The sequence below is a fragment of the Myotis lucifugus genome, unplaced genomic scaffold (genome assembly GCF_000147115.1).
Source record: "Myotis lucifugus unplaced genomic scaffold, Myoluc2.0 scaffold_388, whole genome shotgun sequence".
Taxonomy (NCBI): Eukaryota; Metazoa; Chordata; class Mammalia; order Chiroptera; family Vespertilionidae; genus Myotis; species Myotis lucifugus.
Genome location: NW_005871436.1, coordinates 590,989 through 613,981, shown reverse-complemented (window position 1 = coordinate 613,981; position 22,993 = coordinate 590,989). Strand labels below are relative to the sequence as shown.

The 22,993-nt window shown below is 41.9% G+C and overlaps 1 protein-coding gene across 6 annotated transcripts in view; it reads left to right on the top strand.

Moving 5' to 3' along the window:
• MBNL2 (muscleblind like splicing regulator 2) overlaps positions 1-22,993 on the top strand; it is a 158,918-nt gene that overhangs the window by 33,618 nt on the left and 102,307 nt on the right. For all 6 annotated transcript variants that reach the window (XM_006101946.3, XM_023743410.1, XM_006101947.3 and 3 more), the window contains exon 2: positions 16,496-17,272. In XM_006101946.3, the coding sequence (XP_006102008.1) occupies positions 17,099-17,272 (174 nt within the window). In that variant the 5' untranslated portion in view covers positions 16,496-17,098. The remainder of the gene's footprint in view (positions 1-16,495; positions 17,273-22,993) is intronic.

The following is a 22,993-nucleotide window of genomic DNA, read 5'->3' as shown; positions in this document are numbered from 1 at the left end:
GCAATCCTCTCCCAATGGCGCGGTGAGGACCCCAGAAATGAAATGCCCTGCACTAGTGTTCTTCCTGAAGTCTTCCCAGTTCTTTCACTGACAGTGTGTCAGTAGCCTTGGCAACAACCTAGTGTAGGTGGGATAATGGAAGTTTCCAGTTATATGGCTTGATCAAAGGCACATGGTTGTATGAGCTGTGGCTCTTAACTGCCCAGTGTGGGTTTAAGGAAGCCATCCATTCCTCATTGAAAAGCACACCTTTGCCCTAACTGGTTTGGCTCAGTGGATAGAGCGTCGGCCTGCGGACTGAGGGGTCCCAGGTTCGATTCCGGTCAAGGGCATGTACCTTGGTTGCGGGCACATCCCCAGTAGGGGTGTGCAGGGGGCACCTGATCGATGTTTCTCTCTCATCGATGTTTCTAACTCTCTATCCCTCTCCCTTCCTCTCTGTAAAAAATCAATAAAATATGTTTAAAAAAAAAAAAAAAAAGAAAAGCACACCTTTGTTCAATCCTAAGAAAGTCCTTGATTACTACCAAGAAGACCCATCTCAATAAGCAGAACTTCATTGACATCTGAACATAGAGTGTTAGTATAATAACCAAAATTATTTTGCATTCCATCCCTAGTTAAAAAGCGACTACATTAGCAAAATAATGTTGTAGATGTAAAAAAGTTACCACATGGTCAAGTTGCTTTTTCAGACAAAGTGTTAATGACAAAAATTGGTGGGGTGGGGGCAGGTTACTGGAACATGCAGAGTCTAAGTAGGTAGCCCTGGGATGATCTGCATACCAGAGAAGGTATTGTTCAGACTCTACCTTTCTTCCTCTCTCATTTGATCTTGTCAGATTTGATTTGATTCAAAGCTATTGGTTCTCTGAGAGAAGGAGGTCAGACCAGTTTGAGGAATAGCAGCATTAGAAGAGCAATTGAAGTATGCACATGGGAACGCAGGTGATAAAATCATTTTGGAAAATAATGAACAAGTAACTTGAGAGCCTGTTGTGAGGGTGGTATCGCAGGTTATGCCAGGTTATTAATTTTCCGAGTCAGCAGTATGCCTCTTACAAAACACTTAAAGGAAAATGGATATGTTTTTGAAAGAAATGCAGTTGGGAGGGGAGAATTAAGGAACTGAGTGAAGTTCACAGGTCAATGGAGCTGGGAAGGCAAAACTACTTACACTGGAGGAAGAATTGTAGAGTTGAAAAATATGCAAAACGTAGTTAAGTGAGCAGCGTTTAGTACATTAAAGCAGATGTCTAAAGATTTCTTGGTTCGTCGACATCACACCAAAGTCCCCACCCTCTCTGTTGTGTATTTGTTTGCTTGCTTGCTTGTTTGCCTCACCCTGGACACTTGTTGAAATGAATGGCTCAGTCCGCTTCCTGTCCACAGGGAGCACAGCCCCGCGTGCCAGGTGTGGTTGTCAGGTTTCACATTTTGGTCTGTTCCTCAGTTTCCCCTTCCATAAAATGGGAAGAAGCCACCTCAGAAGTTGCTTGTGACCAGGAGTGGTTCAGACCCTGACTGTTCCTTTCCCTTTCCCCCAGTTTCCCTGTTGCATGCCTCCAAGTGGTGACCCACTGTTGCCATGGTGACACAGCTCAGGGTAATGTTGCCTAGAAATAATGACAACTGGTGGCAGCAGGGAAGCAGAGCCGAGTGGTGATTAGCCTCTGAGGAGAGCCCTGCCTGGGCAGAGAGGCAACAAAAGAAGCTGTGCTGGGCATGAGGAAGGAAGGGAGGGTGAGCTTGATTTAGTAAGTCGAGCAAGGATGCTACCTGCATCCAGCAATTAGCACTCATGTCACTATTATCCCGGGTATCACTGCCTTACGTTTTGATAGAATATACACTTTCTTGCCAGGTTTATCCTTTTTTATTACTTAGAGCTCCGGGTTTTAAGTGCAATAAATACTTGTTGTTGATTTCCATTCTAGCTGTTAACTCAATTTCCTGAAAGATAAGAGGAATTGTTGACTCAGACTCATTTCAGTAGCCTGCTTTATACTCGGGGCTTGAGTAGTTCCTTGTCAATGGCGATTATAAAAGTGTGGCAGGAAATTGATTTTTTAAAAATTTCTAGGGTGACTGAAATGACAACAAAATAAATATCCTGATTTAATCGATTGATCTCTCCCTGATACTGAATCCCTGGGTTCCACTTTTTCTGCTGAAGCCTAATGGTGCCCTACAGGGAATTTTTTATGTTAAGTATTAATGAAATACTATCGCCTACATGTCTGACCCTGTTGGTGTCTTTCCTACTGTGTTCAAACAAACAAGCAGCATTCTTTATCCTTCTGGGGTCTTCTGAACCCTTGGAACATGCAACCCACATGCCCCATATCTGGTTCCATGCCAGCGTAATGTGTTCTGCATAGCGAGTGGGGTGAGGTTCTCCCCAGCAGAACCTCTCTGGGATATAGTCAACAGCTGGATTACAAATCTTAAGAAGGAACCTAGCTATAGCCTCTGCCTCCAGGGACCAGGCAGAAGACCTGCTCCTTCCTCTCTCTCTCTCTCTCTCTCTCTCTCTCTCTCTCGTTAACCTCACGAGGTAAGCTGTGTTGAAGGTCTGTGTGGCTCAAAAACTGGGCCTTCCATTGCTAGAGAATACCAGGGCCAGGGATGAGGCCTCTTTGGAGCCCATGCTTATGAAGGACAATGCTCACATCCACTCTCAGCAAGCTGTTCTGCTGACATCCTTTGGGAGCCAGGATTGCTGGCGTGCATTCAGAAATCCTTTGGGAGCCAGGATTGCTGGCGTGCATTCAGAAAGTTTGAGACCCTGAAACCACAGTCACTCCCACCACCTCACCACGTAGATGGGCGTAGGGGGTGTTGGTGAGCTCTTGGTGCACAACAGCATGCTGTGTGCTGTTCTAGTAGCAGAGAAAATGTCAAGAAGATGAATTAGTCCTCTGAGTACCAAGACCCTAGATCTGGGTCCTTGTTACAGCCTGGGACTTAGGCATCCAACGCTGGCTCCTTCCTGGATGCTGAGTGCAGAACTCCACCCCCTCTCCACCCCACCTGGATGCCCCTTCAGTTCTAGACTCTGGAACAGGAACACAAAGGCCCCTTTTGCCCCCAAACAGATGCTCCTGTTTGATCCCACAACTCAAACGGCCTGCTAACAAATCTAGGCCAAACCCAGCCGAGCTGATAAGATTTCCAGAAGAGTTCCTAAAAATACATTTTCTTCTTAAGTCAGCCTTGCCAATCACTGTACAATCACAGACATTTAAGGGCTAAAATGGCCTTAGAAACTGTTGCACCCCCTCTATTCTAAATCTAAGAAGTCAAAGTCCTCGAGTACTGAAATTATAGCAAGAATAACAATGATTGAGAAATATTTCAAATTACATCATGAAGATGGAACAAAGCAAATCATAAATTCAGGCAGAAACTATGAGCTGTGTAGTATATTCATTCATTTATTTGTTCATTCATCCATTCATCACTCAGCAAATATTTATTGCATGCTTACCATGTCCTAAAGCAGTGATGGTGAACCTTTTGAGCTCGGCGTGTCAGCATTTTGAAAAACCCTAACTTAACTCTGGTGCCGTGTCACATATAGAAATTTTTTGATATTTGCAACCATAGTAAAACAAAGATTCATATTTTGATATTTATTTTATATATTTAAATGTCATCTAACAAAGAAAAATCAACCAAAAAAATGAGTTCGCGTGTCAGAGGTGACACGCGTGTCATAGGTTCGCCATCACTGTCCTAAAGTTTTGGTTTTGCATTGGGTGTCAGGAATACAGACCCTGCCATCGCAAATATTACATCACCTTTGGAGGAGAAAATGATAAGATAAATAAATATGTGAGTGTCAAATAATGATAAGGAATTTGTAGGGAAATAAAGCAGGGAGAGGGGGAGGGAGCCAGAGTGAGGAAGTAGGACTGATGCAATATTGCATCAGGAAAGGCCTCCCCGTGGACTGTCATCTGAGCCTGTGACTATCTGGGAGAGGCACACTCTTAGCAGAGAGAACAGTAAGGTCAGAGCCCTGAGGCAAGCACATTTGTGGCTGCTCAAGAACCAGCCCAAGGCAAGGATGCCTGAAGGGGAGTGAACAGGAGAAAGGAGGTCGGGGAAGGTATGGGGCTAATCATGGACGCCAGTATGAGCGATGGTAAGGCTGTTGGCTTTCACACTCAGGAGTCCGGAGCCATTGGAAGTACCTGGGCAGGAAGTGGCATGATCTGATTACATCTCCAAAGGATCTCTCAGTAGAATGTGTTGAGACAGGACTGTAGGGGGCAAGGGCAGAAGCAGGAGAGATGGGTTTAGGGGGTCATTGAATAAACCCAGGTGAGATAATGATGGTTTAAATTCAGGTGGCAGCAGTTTAAATTTCATTGAAAGGTAGAGCCAATGGAATTTCCGAATGGATCAGATGTAGGCTACCAAAGAGAGAGATGGAGGGAGAAGAGGTGACAGAGACGGAAAAAAGATTCCAACTTGGGAATCCTCACTGTCTGGTGGGTTTAAAGCCATAAGACTGGAGGAAAGAATGGTGAGCCAGCAGCCGGGTGGATTTGTGTTCTTGCCCTCCCCTCTCTGCTCCGCATTCACCATCCACAGATATGCTGGCTGCCTCCTCCTCTAATTAACACTGGCCACCTGGCAGCAACTCTGATCGCTCTCATCTTTATTACCTTTCACCTCAAAAACATTATGCCCATGGTTCTCACTAAATGCTTGTTCTAAGCTAGTACCTGGGGCTTCTCTTGCCATTAGAGATGCTAACCCCAGGTTAGCCTGACATCCCAGGAATCTATCAGACAGCTCTACACATGCGCTTTCTCCAGCACCGGCCTTTCCCTCTCACTGAGATGTGTGCACTTCCTATGGCACCTTCTGTGCAGCTGTTCATTCCAATCTGAGGGAAGCCTCTGGCTTTTCACTCATTTGCAAAGCACATGTGATTATTACGTGCTGAGCCCACGACTGACCCGGTCCCTCTTGGCCGGGGATACTAGCCATGCCCACTTCTGAGATCATGCTACACCTGCCACATGCACACATTAAGGTACTTTATGATACACTTAGAAGCAATTATATGATAACAGATACCATTTCCACAAGGAGAGAAGAATAGCGCTTTCCCTCACCTCCTCACCTCCAATCTCCGTTGCCTGTACTCTTGTTATAACTCAGGCCTCTCTTACTTTAAATTGTCTCATCCCTAAGGCCTTGATCTTTGAAATTGGCAGCATTTTTTCCTCTGCCCCTGTTCTCAGCTCGAGAAGGGTAGATGGAGAAAACAAGGAAACTGTAGTTGCTCATTTTGGAACAAGATCATGAAATCTCATTGAGATGGTGCCTCCTGGGCCACTTGACATTCCCTGGCTTTCTGTCTCAGGCTCTTATTCAACTGCCAAGAGGGGCCATCCTCAACTTCGGGAACTCTCTGTACGTCCCGGACTCCCTGTGCCTGTCCCAGCAGGTGGAACCTCTACCTGACTGAGACTGTAGGGGCCACTAGTCAAAAGCTGCCCCATCCCATGTCCAGCTCTCCAGCTGGAAATCGGGCTGCCTCCCTCACTTCCCACCTTCTCTCGGTCCCATATCTGAAAACGCCATTTTATTTCTTGCAAAGGCCAAGGGAACAAGGAGAAAGGAAGTCAGGAGTCTTGTCCCTGTTCCCAAGATGCCTCGACCGGTCCATTCCAGCTCTCTGGCCCACCCTGCCATCCTGCCACTTCCCCAGGCCTCTACTGTGTTTCTCTCCTTCCATTCAGAAAAGAAAGGACAGGCAGGAAGTGGTGGGAGAAGCAAGCACTCTCCTGGGTGCTTCACACAGCACATCCTTCCCGCTCTGTGAGCAGGCAGGCCTCAAGTTCCAGAGGGTCACTTCTCCAGGATGCACAGGCCATCGGTGCCCATCTGACCACAAAACACGAGGAGTTCAGAACTGTCCTTGCTGCTGCTTGGTGTTCTCACAGCACCAAATACTCCTGAGAGCTCCCGATGCTTCCCATGCCCTTCTCCTCTCCTGGGAAGGTCAGCAGTATGGCCTGGTTATGACCTCTAGCCACTACCAATTGTCAATCATCTACATGTCGCTGGTCTGTGGCAGTGGGCTTTTGTGGCTACTCCCTCCATCTTGGAACTCTAAACTCTCCTGGCATCCTTAACATTGCAATATTCAGAGGATCTTTTGTCTATCATTCTCTTCCTGTGTTTTCGCTTGCTCCTCTCTTTTCTGTCAGCTCTAAGTAAGTAATGAACTGTCCTTGGCCCTGTTCAAGGCTTTCTCTTTGTTCTCCCAGATACATACATCAATGTAGATTTAGATATAAAATCTTAATATGTCTCTTTCTCTCACACTCACTTTAGCCGTTCTGCGGTTTTAGCTGTGTATCCATGGCCATGACCTCTATGTCCCCATTTCTAATGGGCTTCCACTTGCTAACATCCTTCCTCCCGGGCAGAGCATTAGTATCTTTCTGCCCACACAGGGTCCAAATTTTGAAGTCCTCTTTGACTAATCTTTTCCCGGCTCTCCACATTCCCAGTCCGAAAAGATTATTCATTTTTAATGAATTTATCCCAGCCATGATCTGAATTGCCTTCTCCTTCCCACCATTGCAATATAATTTTCAGCCTGGATTATTCTTTAATGCCTGGACCATTGCTATACTTGCTGACCGATTTCACCACCTGTGAGTTCTTCTAATTCTAGTGAACCCCTAGTGGTGCCACCAAAGAGAGGTTTCTCTAGGTGGGGTCTTATCTGTGTCTCTCTGGTGCTCCCCAACATCTACTGCACTAGTGATCCTCACATTTTATACCCATCTACTTAAGCCGGACTTAGATAGCCTAAGACCCTACAGCACTATTATCAATGGGGACAATATCACCCCCCAAAGAGAACTTTGGAAATTCAAAGGAGCATTTCCCCCCCATTGTCCAAATGACTAGGGAGCGTGTCTGGAATGTGACAGGCAGGAGTCGAACGATTTTGATATCTTGCAATGGATATGACTTCCTCAGAGTTAGGAACCAAGTTGTATCTCATGTTGCATGTTCTGCTAGACATTCACATAGATAAAAATCCTGTTCATAGTGATCTGGGTCAAGGTCTTAACTGTTTTATATATTTGCACCAAGTGTTTTTTAAATTTATTTTGCATTTTTGGACAGTCTTAATATAACTCAATTTTTCAAGAATGCCACAACTGTGTAAATTGAGGCAACATTATTCTTCACCTTGTTAGGAACCTTAACAGAAATTGTTTGGCATTTTGCAAAGCCATACTACTTATCATACCTATGTTGGTCTGCATTTGTATCTTTCCTATTCCAAATAAGCTACATATATGCAGGCGTGAGTATCTGACCACTTCATTCTGTCTCATAATATACTTTATTACTGAATATTACAATTCTAAAGTACACATTATTTATTTTATAAAAAGTTACTTCCTTTGATATTATAGTTATAGTTCAGTTATGGCAATATATTGAATTTTTAAAAATGTGTACATGTTTACATTACTTGGTATTTTCATTTCATGGTCATAGCAGTTACATTACAAAAATCTTGTCCAAAAAGAGGGTATTCGCGTTGTTGGTGAACAGACAGATGAAGTAGCTATTCCGCTGGTGGTAATGGAAGAGAGAGAAAAGGGAAAAGGTCAGTGGCAAAGCATGCCTGTCCACTAGAGCCTGCGGCCTGGGAAGGAAGTGGAAGTTCTGACAAAGACTTCTCTGGGAATTCAGGGCTAGACTGCAGCCTGCAGCTCGATACCTGTGCTCTCCGGCTGCAGCCCCTGGGCCCTAGGCATACAGGAAACCGGTAAGTGCTGTCAGTCTTAAATGGCAACTAATACGATTGCTTTGATGCTAATAAGAGCGGCTCCTAACTGCATTATAAATGTTTGCATAGAAAACACAGATGCAGGGGGAAACATAATTTGAATACAAATACGTGTTGAATAGATTATATCTGGTTGTAGTTTCAGGAGTACATTTAGACATTTCTCCTCTTCTAACCGAAGATGGGATTTCTTTCTCTACTGGTTCCTGGAAACCGCCATGAAAATGGACTGGAAAAGGTCATGTGTTCACATGAGCCCTGATTTTATGAATTTTTCACTTGTGCTTTAAGTTACAAGGAGAAATTTTTAGTTGGGAATTCCTCTTTTTATTACTGTTGTCATAAACATTGGCCTCTCTGACTCACCACGTGACCTTGGGTATCTGGGTTAGTTTCCCCTATGGAAATGAATTTGAAAGCATGGTCAGGTGCCACGCAAAGTAGAGATATTATTGTTAGCCTTGGTTCTTTCCTGGCTTTGGATGAATTTAGATTTGCAAATAGTCTTACAAGAGCAAATATCAAAGGTTTGTCTAAGAGTCTAGGAAGCATTTCACCAAAAGGACCCTTCTACTTTCTTTCACGTACACTTGATTCACTTTACAGAGATGTATACGTTATTTCCACCTGCTGTGTGTGTGTGTGTGTGTGTGTGTGTGTGTGTGTACATGCACATAGACGTAAGGATGCCTTATTTAAGGCTGATAAGGCTTAGATACCATACAGAGAGGACTCATATGACCAAATGTATTTTGGTTGCAGTGCATATAATGGCTTAGGTATGTCTTAATCCCCTCAATTTCAAACAGGGAAACTGAAGCTGAGAGAGCTTACGTGACATTACACAGCTATTCAGGGGAGAGGAGTGACTAGAATCAGGGCAGAAAAACTGGTTCTTACCCCTCACCCCTGCAGAAGTTTCAAAGCACCATTACATTTATATTCAATAAATGTAAAAAGAAACCCATTTAAAGGTGTTTAGGAAGAAAAATCTTTTTAAAGACAATCACTTTTGCTGCTCCCTTCACTCCTATTCTTGGTAAAGTCAGCTAGGTTCTTTATTTCTTTCGCAAGGGGGACCTTTCTCATTTCTGTGCTTTTATTGGTCCATAGAGCTTCCCAGGGATAAGACCCTGTGAGGAACCTCTGCTCCGTGGCTGTGATTACAGGGCAGGATTACACCCACTCTTGGAGGTCAAGTGGCTCTCAGCCCAGTACGTACTCCAGCCGTGGCTCCTCTGGGTCCCTCTCCAGCCTAGGCGTCTGCATCTGATAGGCGCAGGATGCGGCCCAGTCGTTCATTGATCAAGGGAAAGAGCACGTTGAGAGCTATTTTCATATAAGCTCCAGAAATAGAGGTGGGATGCTCAAACATGAAACCGCTCGCAGGAAGGGAAAAAAATCCTTTTTAAAGAAGCACATTTTAAGAATTTTAAAATCAAAGATAGGAAACACAACCATTCTCAAAATTGGAAATAGGAAACCCAAGGAGACATAGCTTCTTTATTTTAATTTGATTTATGCAAAATACAATTAAAGGCATCTCATAAGTTACTTAATGGATAATGAGCCCTTGACTGTCTGACTCAGGAATCAGTTTGTTTTGCAAGGACCCTTTAATCAGCTCCTAGGAGGCCTCTGTCTGGCAGACAGTTAAAATACCATAGATGCCCGGGAGTGAACCGGAGGAGCCGTGTGCTGCAGAACTATTTTCCTTGAGGCAGTCTTAAATTTTGAACAATCTCAGTCTCAAGATCGGACATGATTGATGTCCCCCCCCGCCCCCCCAGAAATGTACAAACTAGCTACAGAGCATTGGCAAGGCAAGGACACCTGGGGCCCACAGCCCGGGCTTGTCTGCGAGGTGCAGATTGACGGGAGGTGGCCTCCTCGGTTGCAGAATGAAAGGCCCTGCTTTCCAAGCTCTCCTTGCTGCATCCCGGAGCAGCTGTGAAAGAACGCGAGCAGCAACATTCCTTTCTACAGTCAAATGTCACAGATGTCGGAAAATCTAACACCTAGGCCAGTTTCTTAATATATTTTTGAAAAATGAAGTGTCGTGTAAGCAAAGACCCTAAAAATAGCTTGGGATTGATTATTTTGTGAAGTTGAATGGCGGGGCCTTTGGCATTTCAGGAAACACAAGAGCCTTGTTTCTTTATCCTTGAACTTCAGTCTTGCCTTTGCTTTGAAGATGAGCCCCACAGCTAACCTTGGTGTTTGTTCTAGCTTGCTGTCTGGGAGTGTGGGTGCTACAAAGCAGCCCCTCTGTAAAGACTTCCAGCAAAAGGGCCTGGAAATGCGGCAGCTGGTCAGCAGGGACCACCAGGCCCCCTAAGACAGTCCTCCCTCAGACAAAGTCTTATAAACAAAGCCCCATGCACCCCCACCAACCGCCTGAACCAAGTCTGCAGGCCATGAGTTGGTCTGGTTTTTCATTCTCATAGAATGAGGTCTTATCTGGGACATATCTCTCAGGTGTTTTCTGTTTAGTCTAGCTGTGTTTTGTTTGTTTTTATTGATTAGAAACATAGCCATGGGGGGGATGCCCCCAGCCTGCCTTCCTGTAATTGTTTCTGTGGGAATCAGTGAACCCAAGACCCTGTGATTAACTCAGGACAGACATCTTTGTTCCCTGAGCAACCAGCAGGATGCCTGGCCCACAGGAGGGCGGCAAGAAATGCTTACTCCAGTGGTTCTCAGACTTGAGCTTGCTTCAGAGGCACACCCTGCAGAGCTTGTTAAAACAGATTGCTGGGCCTCACCCCCAGGTTCTGACTCAGGACCTCTGAGCAGGAACCTGAGAACCTGCACTTCTAACAGGCTCCCCCGGGTGGCTGCTGCTGCTGTTTGAGAATCGCTGGGCTGAGGATTCTGGGTTTTGAAGTTCGAATAATTTATCCCTGGGAAAGCTCCTTACCCCCAACCTACTTGGCAGCAACAGGGTAAAAGCCAATCACACCTGCTGGAATTTTCCTACAGGATAATACTGAAATCCCCTATTTGTAACCTTATTCCTTTAAATTAGACTCTGGTCCGTATGAAAATGCAAATGCTCATTGGAGGAGAATCAGGAGTTCATATGACAAACATTTGTTGAGCATATTCTACATACCAGTCACTAAACTGAACTCTGGAGATTTGAAAATCAATATTTACAGTTCTTATGAATTAGAGAATAAAGATATCTACTTAAAAATAATTACCAGACAGCCCAGCTGGTGTGGCTCATGGTTGAGTGTTGACCTATGAACCAGGAGGTCATGGTTTGATTCCCTGTCCAGGGCACATGCCTGGGTGTGGGGTTGATCCACAGTAGCGGGTGTGCAGGAGGCAGTTGATCAATGATTCTCTGTCATCATTGATGTTTCTATCTCTCTCTCCCTCTCCCTTCCTCTCTGAAATCAATAAAAATATATTTAAAAAATGATTATCAGACAGTGTGGAAAGATGGCCCACAGGGTGATCATCAAAAGAAAACGAAGGGAGTCAGGCAGAAGCATCACTTCAGGGTGCAGGTTGGTAAGGCCTTGGCAGCCTGGTGACTCAGCTGATCCTTCAAGGGAAAGACCTTCTCCTCCTCTGTGAGGGGCTTAGAAAGACAGGAGGGGGAGACAGCAGGAAGTTGCTGAATGCCCAAGGAGGACGAGGAAAGGGAATGCCAACAGAGAAACAAGGCCAGAGGAACAACTGGGAACAACCACTTCAAAATTCTAGGTTCCACACTGGAAGGAGCCAATGGGAGTGGGATTGACTGGGATGTTGGCAGTAACACTGAAGCACATGTCAAAAAGAAGTGAGAAAACAAAAGAAAAAAAGTAGAAAATAATGTGAGCAGGAGACCCTGCTTCCCAGTTCAGTCCAGAAACTTCTAGGAAAGATAGACGGTGCCTTGCATGTAATCAGGGCCAGTGCTGGCATATTTGAGAACTTTGTGAACATTAGAAATGTATCTGTATTTATACATTTCTTTGGGCAGATGAACCAGAAAATGCTGCCTGCTCTTCCCCACTCACGCAGGGCACTGAGGAATGTATTCAAACTAAGAAGGCTCTCGGTCGATGCTACGTGTGTATTCAGGCTATACATCACGCCCAGAGTGGTTTCTTGGGCCGTAAAAATATTTCATTCATTTCTGAGTTAGTAGAAGCTGGAGAAAGAAAGCAGGCTTCAGGCCTTTGTAGTGACACTGTGGGTTTTGTACTTGGAGAAATTTCTCTGTGGGTTCCTTTTGGCTGCAAAATAAGATGGTCTGAGAAATGAGGGATGCTCCAGATAAGTGGCCCCAAGCGGACCTCACAGTCAGCTCTTTGATCTCTGAGGCACTGTCCTGCTTTTAGAATCTATGGCTGGAGCTGATCCACCTGGTCATCGACATACTAGTAGAACTACTGACGAGGGAGGAAGCCTGGAAGTGGATTTATTCAATAAATATTTATAGAGCAACTCCTCCTTTCATCACCTTGCATTTGGGTAGCACTTTACTGTTTACAAAGTCTTTTATGTTTCCTCTATAATCTGTCCTTCATGGCAGCAACCTTGTAATGTAGACAGGAACTATTATAAACATTTTACAGATGAAGAAACTGGATCGCAGAGAAATTGACTTACCCAAGGTCATGTGAAGGATCCTTGGCAAAAGGAGAGCTAGAAATGCTGGCTGTTAGGACGGGGTACTTTCCACCAATCCAGAGAATTCTATGTTGGCTGATAGAAGAAATGCGCAAGCCCCTAAGAGAGTGATGGTGAACCTCTGACACGCGAACTCATTTTTTTGGTTGATTTTTCTTTGTTAAATGGCATTTAAATATATAAAATAAATATCAAAAATATAAGTCTTTGTTTTACTATAGTTGCCAATATCAAAAAATTTCTATATGTGACACGGCACCAGAGTTAAGTTAGGGTTTTTCAAAATGCTGACACGCCAAGCTCAAAAGGTTCGCCATCACTGCCCTAAGACAGTGCCATCAAGAGAAATATAATGTGAGCTACATAGATAATTCTGAATTTTAAGGCACTAAAAAGAAGCAAGTGAGTTTAATTTTAATAATAATATTTATTGCAATTTGTTAAAATATTATCAGTTCACCCTGTAATAACTGTTAAATAATATTAATTAGATGTTTTCACGTTCTTTTTGTTTCACACTGAGTTGTTGAAATTACTGTGTATTTTAAAATACACACTGATTTTATACACATCTCAACTTGGATACTGAATTTTGATTGGAAATAGTTGATCTGTATTTAGACCTCATAAAATGTACGACTGAAAAGTGGATTCATGTACTCAAGTCAATCCAAGAACACTTAAAACTTTTCCAATAACTACATTGAGGATCAGTTTTAAGTTAAATTTACAATAGTTAAGAATACTTAAAATGTTTAAATTTAGTTCCTCTGTGGCACTTGGTCACATTTCATGTGTTCAATGGCCACACGTGGCTAGTGGCTTCTATTTTAGAGAGTAAAACCCTGACATGTCACCCTTCCTCCCAGGAACTTGCAGTCTGTATTTTGGTTTATGTGCTCGTATAGTTTAATCTTGTCCTTTGGTGGCCATGTTAAAAGTTGGTCTCCATCCTTACCCGTCAGTACCCATCTCCTTTAGTGGCCTCCTCTAACCTAATTCAGATCTGCTCTCACTTCCTCGTTCCCACAGCTGCCTGCCTATACCCTCCAGAAGATGGAGGTTGTGGCGGCCCAAGAGAGGTGGTATCTTTGATAAAAGTAGCTCTATAGCCTTTAGGCTAGAAACAGAGAACAATCTGGGAGAAAGAGTGGATTGACGGAAGGTTAGGATAGCAATATATTTAGGTGCAATATGACGCCCCTCCCTTTCCTTCTGGAACATCTTTGACATACACAGGAGTCTGGCCATCAGAAAGCTTGGCTCCTCTGCTTTTAAAAGCAAGTTCATCTTGATAGAGTCTGGCCATCTAAATTCTGGTTGGACTTTCCGAGTAAGTAGAAATGGTCAACTGTCTCCCAGAAAAAAAAAATTGTCTTGTTATCTAAGAAAAAGTGTACTCCATTTATGGGCATTGTTCCTGTTTGAAGAATACTTGAGTATGCCAGGCCAGTGTGGCTGAATACTCAAGTGGATTGAACGTCATCCCCAGTTCAATTCTTGGTCAGAGCACATGCCTGGGTTGCAGGCTCTATCCCCAGTGGGGGCATGTGGGAGACAGCCGATAGATGTTTCTCTCTCATCGATGTTTCTATCTCTCTCCCTCTTTCTCTCTCTCTAAAATCAGTTTTTTAAAAAACATACTAAAAATTAACGAAATACTTTGAGTAATTTTTTGTTCGCCATCGCTGCATAAATACATGTTTGCCTGTTTCCTTTCCTACAAGGGAAGCCTTGGCAGAGACTATGCTGCTGCCTTTGAGAATGAGCGTTCCTGTGTCTTTGTTGTCCTGTAACTCCATTGGACCTTGGTCCATAGGATTCATGGGCTCCATAAATATTTCAAAAATATAAATTAGAGGTGTCCAAGCCATCATTTTACATCTCCTTATTATTAGTGCCTCAGCTCCACTGAATACACACACAGAAAGGGTTCCTTTTCCCTCGCTCCCCTCATCCTTTGTTCTCCAAGGGGGTAAGAGGTGGGGGTTGAGGTAATGAGGGTGCAGGTCCAGGCTGGTCTGTGAAACCTGACCCAGAGTAAATTTGGTTATTAAACTCATCTTCTTAAATGCCCTAAGTTAAGCTATTTGATGTTAGCTGCTGGGAACACAATGCTGCCAATCAGACAAGCAGGAGCCTGCCTGTCCCCTCAAATATTTTACAATTAGAGCGAGGTATGTCTCATAGCTTTCAAGGTTGCCAATTTCCTTAAATGCACATCCAATTAAAACTCATTCAAACACTTCTACTAATAAGTAAAAGAAGTCTTGGGATGAAGTAGCCCTTTCCACTCATCCCAAGAGATGTCCTGCTAAATAAATGTTCCCATGATCAGATACGTTTGAGAGACACCATTGCTTCTCTTCCCTATTAGAGATTCATTCAAGGCCAGGAGAATAAAAGCCCTGTTGCATGGAAGCCTGTTCAGGTTGGTTTACCTGGAGTTAACTAAACTTAACTGATTGTGGGGCCTACTTTTTTAAGGAGCACTTACAAATCACTTACGGATTATTGTTCTCTGAACTTATTTGGAACATGCTGATTTTAAATAATATGCTTCTAGTCTCCATTAAGTTTTTAGTTGTACAATTTTTGGAAGAACATCAAGGCTAGGCAATATTTAAGGTTGCTTGTGACATATACAATTTGTGAAAATGATCAACTTCTGATATTTAGCCCTTTATTCATACTTGACCCCAATAATGTTAAAGTGTCAATGTTTTAATAATTTCACAATCCTTGAAAATAGTAAAAGAAATGAACTAGGCTGATTTTAGAAATCAGAATTTACTAATTATATTTCTGTTGAAGATGCTCAATTCCAGCATTCCACAGAACAGAGCCATTTTTATTTTTATTTTTTAATAATTCTTTATTGTTGAAAGTATTACATATATCCCCTTGTTTCCCCCATTGAACCCTTTGAGCCCACCCCACCCCCACCCCCACCCAGGCCTTTAGAACCCTATTGTCTGTGTCTATGGGTTATGCATATATGCATACAAGGTCTTTGATTGAGTATCTCCCACCCACCCACTCTCCCTCTGAGATTCCGCACTAACAGAGCCATTTTAGATTTCGAGTCCACTGAAGTCTAAACTGAGTTATCCTGAAACTAACTTGCAGGCCTTCAGTCAGTGAGTCAATCAGCACTGAAATCATCAATAATTACTTTAAAAAATAATATTTTTATTGATTTCAGAGAGGAAGGGAGAGGGAGAAATAGAAACATCAATGATGAGAGAGAATCGTTGATCAGCTGCCTCCTGCACGCCCCACACTGGGGATCAAGCCTGCAACCCAAGCATGTGCCCTGACCAGGAATCAAACCATGACCTCCTGGTTTGTAGGTCAATGCTCACCACTGAGCATGCTGGCCAGTCATCAAAATAAATATTTTTTGAGGACCTAATAGCCATGAAATAAGGCTCTAGGATACAGAATTGAAAACTACAAACACTCCTTATTCTCAAATGCTCTTAGCACAGAGTGGGATACTAACCTTACGGAAGTAATAACAGTAGACAGAAAAGTATAAGAGCTATGAGAATAAATATCAGGAAACTTCTACCTATTCAGCTCTAAGTTCAAATCTCCATAAACTAGAAAGGACATAAAGGAGGGGCCCACATTTCATCCAAAATGACAATATCCTTATTATATAAGGAGAGACACATCCCAGATAGTTGTTTGTAACATTTTCAATAATAAAATCAATGGCCCAAATGTGAAATTAATTGGAAGCCACAATTCTATTGCACTGTTTTAGCGATTAAGCCCATTAGATTGAATTGTTTCTGAATGCCTAATTATTGTGTCTGCCACACTCATCTCTTCGAGTCACTCCTAACTTTTGGACTGCTGCCTGGATCGTCTCTGCAATACGGTTGCAGTTGAGTATAAGCTCAAAGCGCTCAGTTGCATTTTTGCAAATTATAGATAAGAGCTAAAGAGTTTGTTCAAGTGTCGATTCCCTCGAGTTTGGGTGACAGTTGATATTTTATTGGTGTTTTTCAGGTCCATGATTTAAAAGTGCCTGTGGGAAGTCACTTTGGCTGGAAACTGCAGCCAGGGAGCTCCTGTGTTTTCAAGTCTTGTTTTCCTGTCCAATACACGTTACGTCGACCTTACAAGTGGATGAAGGTACCTCAGTTGTCTGACTTTACCGACTACTTGTTTTCCGAGTTTATAAAGGTGGGAGGAAACAGAGATCCTGCTAAGAGCTGAACATCTAAGTGGCTTCTTCTCCGGCACCACCGATAGCTGTGAGCTTCGAACTGGATATATTCTCCCAAGGAGTGCTGTGACATTGAAGTTCCTCATTAAAAACAGTGTGTCTGCAACACAATCAGGAGACTGGGACACTGACAGCCAGAGATGACACTGAGCATGCTTTTGTTTCGGCCTGCAGTCTTCAGGTGGGGCACATTGATTGATGAGTGACTGCTTGCCAATACGTTCTCTTCTCACTCTGTTCCTTGGATTGGACTTCATTAAGCAATTTATCACTTAACCTTCAGACTTACATGTGGGGTTTTTCACAATAGTGTTGCATCATTGGAACTTGGGTTGATTTAATCGCTTCACAGAAAGGAACAGAATCCAAATTACTTGATTGCCATGGCTTTGAATGTTGCCCCAGTCAGAGACACTAAATGGCTGACGCTAGAAGTCTGCAGACAGTTCCAGCGAGGAACCTGCTCACGCTCCGACGAGGAGTGCAAATTTGCTCACCCCCCCAAAAGTTGCCAGGTTGAAAATGGAAGAGTAATCGCCTGCTTTGATTCCCTAAAGGTAAGACAGTGCATTGAATGTCATAGCAATGCCACAGTGAACTTTCAAATGAAATGTTTTTCATTGTACTTTTACAGAAGTTGAACAATTGTTTTTAGATTCTGTTTTCTTATTTGTGGTAACTATTGGGAGATTTTCATTCATTTTTTTCATATCAGGCATATATAAATTTTTTTACAGATCCATGTTTAATTTAAAAATACATGATGCTATGTTTTTGGTATGGCATGACATTCATGTACCCGAGTTTTAAATCAAAGTCTGGCTGTGACAACTAAAGATAAATATTTTATTAATGTTTGATCTTCTGGAGGTTATATACAGGTGAAGAAATTGAATGTGTCACTTATGTGTGCCAGTTATCTGATTCACCTCTTGAAGAATTTTCTACTTCTGTGGCTTTCTTTTTTTTTTATTGATTAAGGTATTACATATGTATCCTTATCGTCCCATTCCCCCTCACCCCCCCACTCATGCTCTCACCCCCCTGTTGTCTGTGTCTATTGGTTAGGCTTATATGCATGCATACAAGTCCTTTGGTTGATCTCTTCCACTTATCCCCACCCTCCCCTACCTTCCCTCTGAGGTTTGACGGTCTGATCAATGCTTCTCTGTCTCTGGATCAGTTTATGTTGTTCATTATATTCCATAAATGAGTGAGATCATGTGATACTTATCTTTCTCTGTCTGGCTTATTTTACTTAGCATAACACTCTCCATGCTGTTTCAAATGGTAAGAATTCCTTCCTTTTTACAGCAGCATAGTATTCTATTGTGTAGATGTACCACAGTTTTTTAATCCACTCATCTGCTGATGGGCACTTGGGGCTTTCTTTCTTGACCAAGGACTTCCTAAAATACTTCTGAATATGATTTTCATTCTCTTTGACAATTTGACATGCCTAACAAATTGTTGAGTACACCCTCAATACACCTTGAGAACCTACTATGTGAAAGTTAACACATAACACATCACAGAAGAAACTAATGTGATTCAAGATGGCTTCCTTGATGAGTTCACTGGTAGGAAAAATGCAGCAAGCACATCAGCAAACAACTATAACTCAAGACAGAAAGGGGCACAGGCCCTAAAGGGAGAATAGAGAGACACCTTGTGTGGGGGTCTATAGAGGAGAGAGCTGGCTTCCAGCTGACTGTTTCAAGAAATGTTTTTGAAGGCTGTGCACCTGAGTTGTATACTGAGTTGGGTAGAGTTTGGACTTAAAGAAATGGGAAAATAATAATAATAAATCTAATAGAAGGAAATGGGAAGACTTAGCCCATAATTCTTTGAGGTTTATTTTGCCCTAAAATTGTGGATTTTATGAAACTCAGATTGTCTGTGACAGTCCTAACATTATCAGATCTTGTTTACAATGGAAATAAGTAAGATCTATAGCTAAAAAATAGCTTAATATTTACATCTCTGCACAACTTTATTTAAATAAGCTTACTAAGCAGTTAAAAAAATGTTGATTCATGCTCTTGATAAATGACTTGGGAAATTACTGTCTTATGAGTTTACAAAGTAGTGTTCTTAGCCTATTCTTGGGTTTGAAGGGACTGGATAAGTTATTTGGGGAAATTTTCATCTTAAAGTAAAAAAAAAGTGTTTTATAAAACTTTTAAGTCAAAATTAAAATAAAAGATTTTTAAATCATTTATTTAAGTATGCATTAAAGGGAAAATTTATCTATACACTAAAAACAGAAGACTACATTGATATCCCAAAAGAAGTCTTTTAAGGGTTAAAATTTTTAAAAATAGATATACTATTTACCTCACTAACTACCCCTATTTTATTAATCTTTAATCATTAAAAAATATTAGATTGTGCCCTAGCCGGTTTGGCTCAGTGGATAGAGCGTCGACCTGCAGACTCAGGGGTCCCAGGTTCGATTCCAGTCAGGGGCATGTACCTTGGTTGCGGGCACATACCCACTAGGGAGTGTGCAGGAGGCAGCTGATCGATGTTTCTCTCTCATCGATGTTTCTAACTCTCTATCCTCCTTTCCTCTCTGTAAAAAAATCAATGGAATATATTTTAAAAAAATATTAGATTGGACTTTAAAATTATGAATCATTTTGTCTACACATAAATGAATAGATGCACAAATTATAATTCATATAAACTATAACAGTATAAGCAATTCTTATGTTAGTTTTTATTTTGCTTTTATAGTCAAAAAAGAAAACTAAGTATGCATTTGCTTCTGTGATCATCACCAGTAGAAGCAGTCACTATAAAAGGCAGTGTAGATTAAAAACTAGATAACAAGAACTTCCACATACCAAAGAGGTCAGCAACGAGAAATTCATTTTCCAGCCCAGCCAGCATGGTTCAATGGGCAGCCAGCAGGTCACGGTTCGATTCCCGGTCAGGGCACATACCCAGGTTGTGGGCTTAACCCCCAGTGGGGGGCATGCAGGAGGCAGCCAATCAATGATTCTCTCTCATTGTTTATGTTTCTATCTCTATCTTCCTCTCCCTTCTTCTCTGAAATCAGTAAAAGTATATTAAGAAAAAAAAAGAAATTCATTTTCCAGGTTATCCCTAATTCCTTCATTTTGTTTATCCAAGCCTTCTCCGATATTAACTATTAATCTAACATTTTAGCTAGTTTCTTAAAACTTTTGATTTTTTAAACTAATTAGGGAAAAATTCCTGACCTACTAAGGTACATGTTTCTTGAGTATCAATAAGACAACAGATCTTTACAATTCATTACCTCACTATGGATTCTCCAAGGCCATAATTTTTTAAGGATTCCAACCCACAGAGAAAGTAACCAAGAACAGTTATCTTTACTGTAAAAACATAAACCAGCCGAAACCGGTTTGGCTCAGATAGAGCGTCGGACTGCGGACTGAAAGGTCCCGGGTTCGATTCCAGTCAAGGGCATGTACCTGGGTTGTGGGCACATCCCCAGTGGGAGATGTGCAGGAGGCGGCTGATCGATGTTTCTCTCTCATCGATGTTTCTAACTCTCTATCTCTCTCCCTTCCTCTCTGTAAAAAATCAATAAAATATATTTTAAAAAAAACATAAACCAAGCCATGAGAATGTTGAGCACTGTTCAAATGAAAAGGAACTTTACCCTTTGAAACAGCATGGAGGGATCTAAAGAGTACTATGCTAAGTGAAATAAGCCAGTCAGAGAAAGACAAGTATCACATGATCTCACTTATATGTGGAATCTAATGAACAAAATAAACTGTTGAACAAAATAGATCCAGAGACATAGAAGCATGGAACAGACTATCTAATCTCAGCGGGAAGCCAGGGATGGGTTGGTGGGTGGGAAGAGATCAACCAAAAACTTGTACGCATATATGCATAACCCATGGACACAGACAATAGTGTGGTGAAGGCCTGGGGTGGAGGGAGGGGCTGGGCTAGAAGGGGTCAATGGCGAAAAAAGGGGACATCTGTAATACTTTCAACAATAAAGATTTTAAAATAAATAAATAAAACAAATAATAAATTGGATCTTTTAAAAAAAATCATTTTCAGAAGTGTCTAATAGAACCGTTTTCCAGTGTTGATGCCTAACTACATATTGCCTCAAGTCATCGGTTCCCTTTTAGAATTGTAAATGTTCAGCTTATTTAATTTGAGTGTGTGTTATATATTTTTTAAGTTGTCAAACTATAAAGAATGTGAAAAGAGCCCACAGGCACAGGAGTAGAGCCAGAATCTAAATGCCTGCTCACCCACTTCCCAGCCGTGGGTGTGTCATTTATCACGTCTTATCTTTGTTGTCTCATCAGTAAAAGAGGATAATCGCCTGTGAAACTGACTGAAGGGCACAGTGTCCAGCACGGTGCAGGCGTATTCACTTTGCAAGGTGGTTGTAAGGATTGCAAGTCCTTACGACTGAGACTGGTAAATAAAACACTCACTCAAAAATCAGTAGCTAAAAAAAGAGTGACAATGCTGATAATAATTGAGCTATTTGATTTTATTTCATCGAAATGTTAAAAAGACAGTGTTGGCCAGTAGAAGCAGCCTGCAATAGAGAAAAGGGCAGGGGCCTTGAAGTCAGACAGGCCAGGCTTGAAGAAACCCTGGCTGGGACACATTATTTTACCTCCTTGACTTCAGCTTCCTCCTATTTAAAATTGATATAATAATTCCTACTTCATGAGATTACTTCAAAGGCTAACTGGCCTAAGACATGCCAGATGCCCAGCACAGGGCCGGACATGGTGGGGACTGGCAATGTTCGTTTCTTTCCCTTCTTACTAAAGTATCACAGTACAGGTACTGATTTTATGACTGGCTGTACAGGCAAGAGTCTTAAAATGTCCAATTCTTAAAGCATCCAACTCTTCATGTGTCCAAACTCAAAAAACTACCATGTGAGTGCTAATACCTCAGTAATACAAATTAGTCATGACATTAAAAGCAATAATGTTTGAGGCAGGCATCATTTTTATTGTTATTGAAATGATATTTTCTGCAAATACTGGGAGGTATTTTTATTCCTAAAAATAGGTACAAGGAATCGGTGTTGACCTATCAATATAGAGACAAGTCAGTTGTAAGGTTGAGATATTCCTTTTTGTTTTGTTTTGTTTTGTTTTTGTGACAAGCTATTTGTATACAGGAGTACACTTCCATAAATGCATACTAAACAAATGTGTGGATGTTTGGAAAAGAGATTTGCTGAACTCTTGGAAAAGAGAGTTTTACATATATAAATGCTTTTATAAAAGATGTTTCAGAAAATATAGCAGAGCTGTTGCAGTGGCATTTGTATTTTATTCACAATGCTTACCTTGTTGCGTTTTATGTGAAACTACTGAGCATGCAAGAATTTGTGATTTTGTTGTTGGTACAGTATTATTATGAACAATGGGATAGCTCATATCTTTTCTGGAAGGCCAGAACATCCTGGAACATTGTATTCCACAGTAAGGTTAACTTAACAAAATACAAATTGCTTCAAAGCAACAAATATCTCCGTAGCAGAGGCCTTGACCACCACCTCTACTCGTTTATGTCCATAAAACAGTTGCGCTCTCAGTTTAAGATTTTTCTTTTCAGGTTCTTCCTCCTGTAAATGATAGAAACTCATGTGAATTTCTTTGCAAATTGAAACCTTCAGAGAGGAATAAGTGAAGCAGCTTTAACACACTGAGATTAAAGTTTTGGCATTTATCACTTTCATCGGCATTTAATATATTTGCTCCAAGATCTGAATTTGAATTCAGCTTCAAAAGAACCATTTTTAAAAGTATGTCGCTAATTTTTGCAAAAACAAAACACTCCTAGAGTCTTTGAGAAAATTGTTTAGACCTTACATTATCTTTCAGGATAAAAACCAGTACAAAGACAGTGTGATTCTTTTCATGCCTAAGTCAGATGATGTCACTCCTCTATTCAAGGCCTCCAGTGGAATCCCATCTTGCCCTGAGTAAAGATCTTTCAATCCTTACAAAAGCTATCTAGGGTCCAGGAGAGCTGCTTCCCACTCTCAGTCACCAGCTTCAGACCTACCACTGTACCCTCATCCAGCCACTCCAGTCCTGCCACTTCTTCCCTGTCCCCAGATGTACTGAGTAGGCCGCTGACCTTGGGTGTGTGCACTTGCTCTTTGCTCTGTCGGGTATATTCTTGCCTCGGTGATATGAAAGCTGTCCTTGCATTCCCTTCTGATCAAAAATGCCAACAGTGAGGGCTTTCTGCCAGCCTTATTTCCAGCAGCAATTCTCTCA